Below are 12536 nucleotides of genomic sequence, written 5' to 3'. Positions count from 1 at the left end.
CTTACCTTTGATGATCTTCGTATGTCTGCACTCACGAGACTCTCAGTTACACAATAAATGTTAGTTTTGTTTGATAAAGATTGTCTTTATATCCAAAAACCTCCATTTGGTTGGCGCCTTTTGTTTAGTAATCCACAGGCTCGTGCGGTCACGATGGGCAGACGAAAATTCCAAATAGTATCCGTTAAGTTCGTAGAAACATGTCAAACGTTTTTTTAAATCAATCCTCAGGTTGTTTTTACAATCAATAATATTTCAACCGGACGGTAGCCTTTTCAATAGAAGAGAGAAAGAAAAGGTCTCACTCCCGGCGAGCGAGCATGCACAAATCTGAAGACATCTGGCTATCCACTGACGCGATGTGATCATTCTAACTCATTTTTCAGAATAAAAGCCTGAAACTATGTCTAAAGACTGTTCACACCTTGTGGAAGCCACTGGGAAAGGAATCTGGTTGATATCCCTTTAAATGGAGGATAGGCTTGCAATGGAAAATAGTATTTTCAGAAAAACAGCACTTCCTGGATGGATTTTCCTCAGGTTTTCACCTGCCATATCAATTCTGTTATACTCACAGACAATATTTTGACCGTTGCGGAAACTTTAGAGTGTTTTCAATCCTAATCTGCCAATTATATGCATATTCTAGCTTCTGGGCCTGAGAAATAGGCAGTTGACTTTGGGCACGTTTTTCATCCAAACATCAAAACACTGCCCCCTAGCCTAAAGAGGTTCTTAACTGACTTGCCTAGTTAAATAAAAATCAAATAAATCAAATTAAAATAAATCATATTAAAATAAATATATATCAGTAACCGGCTGACAAAATTTCATGACCACCACGGCCCTAGTCATAACTCAATCAAGTTGAGTCCAACCTAGCTGGTCCATGTTGGCCAATAAGCATCAGGGGATATCGCAATGAAATGAAACCATAGCACCTTTCCAAATCATCCTGGCAACTTTGTTGGGTAAAAACTACAAGTCAGGCAAACTGCATGTGATTCATTGCCTTCCATGTTCAATGAATCTGCCTCTGGAGATGTTTCAGAGCATTTACTGAATGTAAGACCATGTGTATAGCGCTCAGGTCACAACGTGTCAAACAGATTGGCTCTTTACCAGCATGCATCTCCTCCCTCAACCGATCCTTCAATGCCTCGGCTCAGGTAGAGGAGGGAGTGAGGCGGGGAGTGCGAGAGTGTCAGGAGGGATGAATCGGTGGACCCTTTTAACTCCACCACAGCCCTCTGCCACCAAAAAGGTCACTGCTTCCACATCTGCTCCTCTCCTTTCATAATGTGTGAACTGAAAGAGGAGAGGACCCTGGAGACCGCTTCACTCACACACACGCCAAATACACAGACACACACACTCTCAGTGACTCGCACCTACGCTTAACACAACACACTCCCCAAATAGGCAAAAATGCACGCACACACCACCTCTGTCCCTCACAGGCAGGTTTAATGGTTGAAAAGAGGCCTGGCGTTGACTCGACAAAGTCTTCCCGACGTACGCCTTTTGGCAGAGGGGTAAAAAGTGTGAGGACATGAGGGAGAAAAAAAATTATACGAAAGTTGAATCAAATAGCGTTCCCTGGGGCCAAGCAGAGGCATCATTGTGTTGAAATAAGTGATTCATGCTTTTATCATCCCAGGCGATGCCCAGATTGTGTTCCTTCAGCCAGAGCTGCTAGGCTCACTGGTATCCTCACTGAGGTCGGAAGAAAGATTGCTGTGTAATCTGATCTTATTCCAGTTTTTCTAACATTCAGAGAGCTGTGTTGAGGAGATAGGCTGCAGGTAAGCTAGTCTTACGTTCTGTGGACAACTCAAATATGAATTCCTGTGGATAATTTGGAAGAGGTTTTTATCTCATTTTAGACAAAACAAACATTTACCATGGTCCTTTCCCTTGTTGTTTTTCTGCCCTGAAGAGACATCCTGCCTGAGTTCTTCACTGCTTCGCTTATCAAAAGGACAGATCATGTACAATGCCACATGATACTATTTAGGATAAACTGAGCTGAAAGAGTTCAGATATAAAGTACCAGTCAAAAGTTTGGACACACTTATTCAAGGGGTTCTTTGTTTTAACAATTTTCTACATTGTAGAATAAGAGCAAAGAAATCAAAATTATGAAATAACACATTTGGAGGTAACCAAAAAAAAAGTGTTAAAAAAAATCTAAATATATATTTGAGATTCTTCAAAGTAGCCACCCTTTGCCTTGATGAGAGCTTTGCACACTCTTGGCATTCTCTCAACCAGCTTCACCTGGAATATTTTCCAAGAGTCTTGAAGGATTTCCCACAAATGCTGAGCACTTGTTGGCTGCTTTTCCTTCACTCTGCAGTCCAACTCATCCCAAACCATCTCAATTGGGTTGAGGTCAGGTGGCTGTGGAGGCCAGGTCATCTGATGCAGCACTCCATCACTCTCCTTCTTGGTCAAATAGCCCTTACACAACCTGGAGGTGTGTTTTGGATCATTGTCCTGTTGAAAAACAAATGATAGTGGGACTAAGTGTAAACCAGATGGGATGGTGTATTGCTGCAGGAGGCTGTGGTGCCATGCTGGTTAAGTGTCCCTTGAATTCTAAATAAATCACAGACAGTGTCACCAGCAGAACACCCCCACATGCTTCACGATGGGAACCACACATGGGGAGATCATCAGTTCACCTAGTCTACGTCTCAAAAAGACAGGGCGGTTGGAAACAAAAATCGCAAATTTGAACTCAGATTTCCACCGGTCTAGTGTAGATTACTCATGTTTCTTGGCCCAAGCAAGTTTCTTCTTAATATTTATGTACTTTAGTAGTGGTTTCTTTGCAGCAATTCGACCATGAAGGCCTGATTCACGCAGTCTCCTCTGAACAGTTGATGTTGAGATGTCTGTTACTTGAACTCTGTGAAGAATTTATTTGGGCTGCAATTTCTGAGGCTGGTAACTCTAATGAACTTATCCTCTGCAGCAGAGGTAACTTCCTTTCCTGTGGCGGTCCTCATGAGAGGTAGTTTCATCACAGCACTTGATGGTTTTTGTGAGTGCACTTGAAGAAACTTTCAAAGTTTTTGAAATTTCCCAGACTGACTAACTTCATGTCTTGAAGTAACAGCGAGAGCATCCTGAATGGTTGGATCACTGCCTGGTATGGCAATTGCTCGGCCTCAGACCGCAAGGCACTACAGAGGGTAGTGCGTACGGACCAGTACATCACTGGGGCTAAGCTGCCTGCCATCCAGGACCTCTTCACCGGACGGTGTCAGAGAAAGGCACTAAAAATTGTCAAAGACCTCAGCCACCCCAGTCATACTGTTCTCTCTACTACCGCATGGCAAGCGGTACCGGAGTGCCAAGTTTAGGACAAAAAAGCTTCTCAACAGTTTTTACCCCCAAGCCATAAGACTCCTGAACAGTTAATCAAATGGCTACCTGGACTATTTGCATTGTGAGCCCCCCCAACCCCTCTTTTTACACTGCTGCTACTCTCGGTTTATCATATATGCATAGTCACTAACTAACTATACATTCATGTACATACTACCTCAATTGTGCCGACCAACCAGTGCTCCCGCACACATTGGCTAACCGGCAGTTCAGACTGCCTTCTCATCTCTGCACTAGTGCCCTGCCTCAACCACAACTCCCTGCCAACCCTGAGAGGGGGCTTTGTCTGTCAGATCTGACCCTGAGTGGGCTGTAGGGGCACTGGGCTGTGTACAGGCCGCCCGGGGTGTGGGCTCTCTCTCTCATCCCTAGCCTCCAGCCTCGTGCCCAGCCACATGATAATAATGACCCCGTATGGCATTCTAACCCCCCCGCTCACTCACTCCATCCCCCGCAGAAAAAAAGCACACAGCTTTAGTAAATATCATTTGGACAGGTGGCCAGCCACCCAGACCCACCCCGCCTGCCCTCTCTCCAAACAGATATCAGCTCAGGTCTGCTGGAAAGCCCCAAATGAGCAAGCACGCACGCATTGCCCCACCCCCTCCCCCAAAAGGCCCAGCTAATGTCTGTCACCCACTGAGCTGTCTGTGGGGATTACTGACTCCACAGTACAAAAAGGCCTGTGTTTGGCTAATGTGCAGGCAAACCATCTAAATTACTGTTTTGGGTATGGGACTGTTTTGGGCATGGGAGATATCCATAGACCAGATAGCTACTGTAGATGCTATTTTGATAGTACCTTATAATACATTATAGTAACATTAATAATAATTAATACTAGTTATTGCATCATAAGAGCATTGGAAACTTGGAAAATTAAGCTATAGAGCAGTAGATTTAAGACAAGCTATGATGACAATACTATTTCCCAGGCAATTATAAAGTCTGGTGACATACAGGCTAAATAAAGCCCATTTTATTTATCTTTTTTTTTCTTCATAAAATAATGGCCCACGTTTCATCTCCCAATTGCAAAATATAGCTATAATCAAAGAAATTAGACAAAGCCCATGAAACTGACTAACATTCAAAAAGATTGCGAGTCTGAGGTTTACATTTACCTCTTCGCCTACACCAGCAAAAAAACAGGGTATTTAGACAGATTAGATAGCTGCCTCTTTTAGGTTTGCCTTTCAGAAATGTAAGTAGCTTAAAACTAGTTAAATAATCACAGTAGCTAATTTATTATAGCGTTCGCTATTTCATAAAGCGGCGAACCAACGTTGGACAGGGGCGTCACATTTCAGGCATATTTTCTTTGAGCTTTACATTTCAGTGGCTCTGCGCTGGCTATCTGACGTTTACGGACCTATATAGAAAGATACAAAATTCCATATGTACAAAATAAAAAAAAACTAAAGATCCACAACGTGATTTTTTGGGACTTTCGGGTAGTTTCTAGAGAATTGGCGTTAGGTTATGCCCCTAGTTGCGCTCAAAAATAAAATAAACATTTGTCTGCACCGCGCATGGAGAGGATATGGCACGGGAAAGCACGGGACTGTTGTATAAACACTTTATATTCTTGTACATTTACGCACCGCAAAACATCGCTTAAATCACACGTCTGCAAGTGTATTTACCAACAGTCGATAGAGAAATATCCAGAAAGCTAGCTAGTTAGCCAGCTAACAGCACAGACTTATGAGTTGAACGCAATGTAGGACAGAAAACGATGCCTTGCTTGACAAAGCCACAACGTGTTTCAAGCACAGCGGAACAGTATATTCAATTGCAACATGGTTAGAAGGTGAATTCATTTATATCGTGCGATATATTGTTGAATAAATGTCCTCTAAAAATATTAGACAAACACAACCGTTTATTTTTCCCCAACCCAGACCGATTGTACTCGTGTCGTTGCCTGGTGCTGGAAAAGGACTTCAATGCTAGCTAGCTCAAACCCCACAACACCGCACCGTGGTGCAGCAACAGTCAGCACAGTGGAATAGTCAAACGAAAACACACACACACAATACATTTAGACAAAGAAAATGCTTTCCCCGACTGAAAACAAATGGCCATAAATACCCAAATGTGGTCGGCAATCTATGCTCGAACATAAGCAACCAATTCTCTCTGAAAAACTTAAATTCACTTTAACTCCAGTACAACCACCAGCCCTGAATCTCAGACTTACCCTGTCACAACAGGCGCCATCTTCCACAAACTCTCACCAAAACTCCAACACTCGCGATATCTTTTCTCCCCAAGACCAACAATCCGCCGAGACAACAGAAGCAGACTGGCGATGCAGGGACGCTGGAGAGGGGGAGAGGAGTCTAGAAAGGAGGGGGAGGCGGAGGGTTGCTAGAGAGAGTGAGAGAAAAGGGCAGACACCACAACAATAGGCGTGGGAAACTTCAGACATCACGCGAGACCAGGAAAACTCTCACCATAGACAAGCATGGAGGGATCGTGGAACTATCGCGAGATGGACGTGGAGTGGAGTTGTTGCTTATTTTATAGCGCTGAAATAGTATTCCCACGTGTTTACGGGGTAATAAATTACAGCACCGATTGGAACATAGTTTGGCATAGAATTTTGCACAATGTTGTGAGGAAGCCTGTATTTTCCCAGGCCCCCAGGACTTATTCTGTATGCAATAATAGTGTTTAATTTTTTAATGACTACCTCATCTTTGTACCCCAGACATACAATTATCTGTAATGTCCTTCAATCGAGCAGTGAATTTCAAACACAGATTCCACCACAAAGACCAATTCCTCGCAAAGAAAGACACCTATTGGTAGATGAGTAAAAAAAAAAAATCAAAGCAAACAATGAATATCCCCTTTGAGCATGGTGAAGTTTGGATGGTGTATCAATACACCCAGTATATTGGTCACTACAAAGGTACAGGCGTCCTTCCTAACTCAGTTGCCGGAGAGGAAGGAAATGGCTCAGGAATTTCACCATGAGGCATACGATGACTTTAAAACAGTTACAAAGAACTGAGGATGGATCAACAACATTGCAGTGGTTAGCGCGTTGGGCCAGTAACTGAAAGTTGCTGGATCGACTCCCCGAGCTCACAAGGTAAAAATCTGTTGTTCTACACCTGCACAAGGCAGTTAACCCACTGTTCCCTAGTAGGCTGGGGGGGTTTGTTCTTAACTGACTAGTTAAATAAAGGTTAAATACAAAATTGTAGTTGCTCCACAATAGTAACCTAATTGACAGAGTGAAACGAAGGAAGCCTGTACAGAATAAAATACTCCGAAACATGCATCCTGTTTGCAACAAGGCACTAAAGTACAACTTTTTTTTTAAATGTGGCAAAGAAATGTACTTTTTGTCCTGAATACAGTGTGTTATGTTTGGGGCATATCCAATACAGCACATCAGAGGTGGGACCAAATCATTGTTTTATAAGTCACAAGTAAGTCCCAAGTCAAGACAGGCAACTCCGAGTCAAGTCTCAAGTCAAGACCGTCAAGTATCAAGTCAAGACCGTCAAGTATCAAGTCAAGTCTCAAGTCAAGTTCTAGACTTTGCGTTTCGAGTCCTAAACAGGTCATAATGTGCTCTTCACCAAATATAATACCATTTCATATTTTTAACAAGAGTAGTAGTATTTTTTAAATCTTTATTTAACTATGCAAGTCAGTTAAGAACAAATTCTTATTTTCAATGACGACCTAGGAACAGTGGGTTAACTGCCTGTTCAGGGTCAGAACAACAGATTTGTACCTTGTCAGCTCGGGGGTTTGAACTTGCAACCTTCCAGTTACTCACTCTAACTACTAGGCTACCCTGCCGCCCCACATTTACGCAAATCATGAATGCTTTTAAAAAATATCTATATATTTATTACTTTCTACTTTACTTTCTACTTTCTAAATAAACGTTATATTTCCATGGAAATATATGGGTAGCCATGAGAAAGACACACCCCCCCCCAATAGTGATCGACTATCGAGGATCGCTATGGGGCGCAATCGGGCGGTGTAGGCTTATACAAAATCGCCCAACCTTAACACACACACACTCTCTCTGTGTGGTTACAGTAGGCTAACGTATGTCAATGGTTTTAGGAACAGCAGTAACATCAGGCAGGATTTAGGCTACCAACTGCCTAGCCAGTTGTAGCTCAATCTTGGGTGCAATGATCACATTCCTGCACTGACTGACTAACTGTGTGGAGGCTCATTGATTTAACGTTACGTTAGCCTACATGATACACCAGTAAAGTAATTAAATATATAACTGTCGGCTATATTAGCCACGACTTAACGTTCTTTGTGCAGCTTCAAATGTCAAACAAAGTTGTAAATTGTTGCGCCTCCGTCTGTAATTTTCTTCCCGCATGTTTTGCAAGTTGCAATCTGTTTTTTGTTGATACAGCGTCGTCTTTATATCCGAAAATAATAATTTTGGGTGTCATCTTTCCAAGGGCTCCATCTGAATTCACCCGCCGACATTCCTCTACACTGCCACGCACAACTTTTTCTCAGCTGGCACAATTTGATTGGCTGCTGTCTGATTTAAACTGTAATCCGTGAAATGAAGAGTTGCACACTTTTTTTAATAGCATCATTTTTAATATTTGGGCTTGGGGAGGGTATCAAGTCAGGTCGAGTCATAAGGCTCAAGTCCAAGTCAAGTCACGAGTCATCGGTGTTAAAGTCAAAGTTGAAGTGCAAGTCATCATATTTGTGACTCGAGTCTGACTTTATTTTCAAGCATAGTGGTGGCTGCATCATGTTATGGGTATGCTTATAATCGTCAAGTTTTTCAGGATAAATGGAGCTAAGCACAGGCAAAATCCTAGAGGAAAAACAAAATAACTTACTAAATAACTCTGTCAGAATCCATATGCCCACATCTTCTACGTAGTGCACCAGATGCTACCTTTCCCAGTGCATACCATATAAATCCTCACGTTTCATATCCTTCAGCTTAACTCATTTTTATTGACCCTTTGCAGGTCTGCCAGAGAGAGAGGGGAAAAGAGAGGAAGAGAGAAAGAGAGGGGGAGGTCAGGGAGAGAAGTAAAGAGAGAGAGAGAGTGAGTGAGTGAGTGAGTGAGTGAGTGAGTGAGTGAGTGAGTGAGTGAATGAGTGAGTGAGTGAGTGAGTGAGTGAGTGAGAAAGAGGGGAGTCAGAGGAGAGAGGGGAGTCAGAGAGAGAGGGAGAGAGCAAAAGAGAAAGGGAGAGTAAGAAAGATGAGGAAGTCAGAGAGTGAGAGTGTGAGGGAAATAGTGAGAGGGGGGGGGTTGCATCAGAGTGTGACTGGCTTGACGCCCACACTATGAAGACACAGAGAGGGAGGAGGATCACATCCTCCCCAATCCGATTTTCCATTCTTTCATCATTTTAATAGTCAGCCAAAGACCTCTAGCTAGTCCCAGCATTGAATACAGGAAGAATAAAGTTTCTCAAAATGTTTTACAGCTGAACACAGTAAAAAAAAAGACAACACAAATGCACGTTTATTTCAGAAGAGGGAGGGAAAAAAAGAGAGAGAATCAAGCTACTGCTGTCGATGCTTGTCAATATGTTATATTCTTTTGTTTAACAACTGAAGTTGACCTCTAACCCCTCGCTGTTGTAAAACTCATAACATATAACGTTTCCTTTTAGGGCCCCCCTTGGAATCCGGATGTCTCCGACTGTTGCTTTTTGGCATCCGCATCATGATTCCGAGTACTTTGGAAAATTCATGTGTGACATCACAATCAAAACAATGTGGTAAAACATTCCAAATAAAGGCTAAAGCACCACGTTTGGTTCTAATCAAGCGACGTCAATCATTTAGCAGAATTTCTCCATCTACTCAGTCTTTCCCTGTCTTTTCTCGCCCCTCTCTCTCGTAAGGTATGAAACAATTATTTTAAATGGACAGGAACGCTCTCTAGAGCTCAATAAAGGGAAGGTAAGCCGCCAATTCAAGCAATCATGACTATGCCACGAGTGCTCCATCTATAAATCCTCTCACTTGACTGCCTGAGTGTCTACTGCCAATAGACAGATTGGTCATCATTCGCCAACCTCCTTGTTCCCAACCAGACCTGACTTTGTCATGTTATGAATTTGCCACAAGATGGGTTGAGTCACGTGATTAACTACTGTACGATGGATTTGGCAGCTCGTCTTCCATTTTATTATCTTTATATATTCGTCACTAGGATAGACAAGTCTGGATAGGCTTTTCCTTTGGAGCATCTAGCTGAAATAGTCAAATGAATGACGAGAAATTACAGTGTGTTTTGAACTCTGAGGAACACATTTTCATGGTTTTGAGTTCAGGGTCGTAATGAATCATTATGAGAGGTTATTTGATCTTTTATGTTTGGTTTGAGCTTTGTGAAAGCAAATGAGGAAAAAAGCCAGACGATCAAACAAGTAGTGAAACTACAGGTTCTTCAGCAGGGATTTGTGTGGAATCTGTTGTGATGAAACTTAAAATAGCTGGACAGACAGTCAGATAGAGAATCAGACAGACAGACATACAGACAGAGAAAGAGAGAGAGAGAGAGAGAGAGAGAGAGAGAAAGGTTTCAGACTCAGACAGAGACTTTCAGATGGACACAAAAAGAACAGAAAGTGTAGGTGCCAGACAGCCAGACTGACAGGCAGACAAAAACAGGAAGGAAAACCATATTTACCCTGTAACCTAGCATGCGCTTCTCTCCTTCACCCCCATATAAACAAACCTCTTCAAGCCTCTGCATCTGTCAGATCCAACTCAGATATTATCCGGTTCTCTTTATGAATCAAAGCCACAGCGCCTCACAAGACGAGAGTCACACATCACTTTGCATGGCTAGTGTGTGGGTGTGAGGGAGTTCAAGGCATGAAGGACGGTGAGACAGGGTGGCTATGTCTGCCTGTACCGGGATGCCTAGGAGGGGCACAGGCCAGTCAGCTTTACAAATCAAATGGAAGGGGACCTGGAGGTGACATGGAGTCCAGGCGGAGAGGCTGGGGCTTTAAAAGGCCCGACCCCCCCCCCTTTATATCTCTCACCCTCCACTCAAAGATCCCCCATCACATGACTGTGAGTGTTCCGAAAGCCTGGAGCAGAGCGTTTCTGTTATGGTGTCACAATGACGGGGTGATAAGTTGTACATATAGTGCTAAGAGAATTCTGACTGTGTATGTTACAAACATGATGAGCTCATTTCTTCTTCTTCTTCTTTTTACAAGCTGTGATAAAGAGATACAGCAAGAAAATCTGCCTTGGGCCGTAAATATTGGCATTTCTGTCACTTGACAAATCTTAAGGGGTCCGATTCAGTTACACGATATATGATCTATACAATCATGACATTTTAAGGCTTACAAAATGAAGTTACTTGACATGGTTACAAACGTACTGTTAATGTGAAACCAGACATACCTGTCCATGTGTATCGGTCACAATGTGAAAACAGACATACCTGTCCATGTGTATCGGTCACAATGTGAAAACAGACATACCTGTCCATGTGTATCGGTCACAATGTGAAACCAGACATACCTGTCCATGTGTATCGGTCACAATGTGAAACCAGACATACCTGTCCATGTGTATCGGTCACAATGTGAGAATTTATTGCCTTCATTATGGGATTAATGAGGGTTTTATTGCTTGTTAGTCAATATAAAACCTCATAAGAAATCAAACTCTTGATTAGACATAAATCTATGTCAAACATATTTTACAAGCATTTGGAATGAGTCCATAAATGGACCATAAATGTACAAAAGTAGATTCTTATCAGCATTGGAAACTATAATTACATTATTAACAAAACATGAAAATATATATATATATATATATCTTTAATTTCTCTATTTTTACCAAGTCCTAGACCTTATACCTATGACAACAACTGTGTTATAATCACCCCAGTGGAGTTGTCCATGGCAGATTGTATTCCCATTTCATATGAGGGAAACAGTCTAATAAAAAGTATATGAGTGTCGTCTGCTCACCCTGGCTCTGTGCAGGCTCTACCTTGGCAGTATCTTTTACAGTTCTGTCTTTGCCTTGGGGCCGCGGCACCATCTGATTTGTTTTGTTTAAACGGTGGAAATGATCATGAGTTCTGAAAATATGTATTATTCATTATATTACGAAAACGTGAATATGTTGAATCCTTTATAAAGACTATGAATTATCCCAAATTAGTTATTTGCTAAACAATAACTTTTTGTATTTTGCCATAATAGTTTCAACCCTCTACTTGTAGTAAAGTAAGTAGCCTTGGCTTGTGTGAGCCGGAAGGAACTTAAGTGAAGGATTTCTCAATAGTAGAATGAGGTTATAGCCACATCAACAGGTTTCCTGGCATGTCCATATTACACCAGCAAATGGCAAGGCTGTAATATTTGAGTGTTTTCTATAGTCCATAGAAGATGTCCAATCTTCTAAACTAAGACCCTGGAACAGGCCACCAAAACTAGTGATAAGCAAATGATGATAACATCAGCCATTCACATGATGCGTTTTCAGTAAAGATCACATTTTCTGGTAGAGATCACATCATGTGTTTTCCCCCTTCAGGGACAGACTGAACTCTCCCCCTTGAAGATGTTCACTTTTTTTTCTCTCTTTCTAAAAGACTGCCGTACATAGCACGTTCTATATAAACTGATTGACAACTCCCCCAAGTTTAGACCCAAACATCCTGGCTTGCGTCCCAAAAGGCTAGCTTTTCCGTATAATATAGTGCACTACTTTTAATGGACCCTGGTCAAAAGTAGTGCACTATAATAGGGAACAGATATCTAGAATAATGTCTTAGTCACAGTGAGATAATGCAGGTTGATTTTAACAGTAGTCATTTAGCAGACGCTCTTACCCAGAGCAACTGACAGGAACAATTAGGGTTAAGTGCCTTGTTCAACGGCACGTTGACAGATTCTTCACTTAGTCGGCTGACGGATTCGAACAAGCGACCTGTCGTGTGTGCGCTTCCATTCAATGAAAATGTAATTAGTCAAATGACTCAGCAACTCCAAACAGGAGAAGGAATATCATATCATTGATATGAATCTGCTAGGATGCAGTGCTGCTGCCACAGGTTGTCTGAGAAGTTCATACTGAAGAGAGAGGAACAATGAGGCCTGAGGGTTTTTACTTACAA

At 42.1% G+C, this 12536-nt stretch overlaps 1 protein-coding gene across 2 annotated transcripts in view; it reads right to left on the bottom strand.

Annotated features, from left to right (window-relative positions):
• Positions 1-5706, bottom strand: part of LOC139379094 (recombination signal binding protein for immunoglobulin kappa J region b) — a 90775-nt gene extending 85069 nt beyond the window's left edge. The window contains exon 1 of one of the 2 annotated variants that reach the window (XM_071121900.1): positions 5600-5706. Coding sequence is in view for 1 of the 2 variants with exons in the window: in XM_071121899.1 (XP_070978000.1) it covers positions 5600-5619 (20 nt within the window). In the remaining variant the exon portion in view is untranslated. The remainder of the gene's footprint in view (positions 1-5599) is intronic. The other variant, XM_071121899.1, reaches the window with a different exon arrangement.
• Positions 5707-12536: the final 6830 nt, after the last annotated feature.

This window comes from Oncorhynchus clarkii, chromosome 21, assembly GCF_045791955.1.
Source record: "Oncorhynchus clarkii lewisi isolate Uvic-CL-2024 chromosome 21, UVic_Ocla_1.0, whole genome shotgun sequence".
In the NCBI taxonomy this organism is placed as follows: Eukaryota; Metazoa; Chordata; class Actinopteri; order Salmoniformes; family Salmonidae; genus Oncorhynchus; species Oncorhynchus clarkii.
This window is presented reverse-complemented; position numbering and strand designations above follow the sequence as displayed.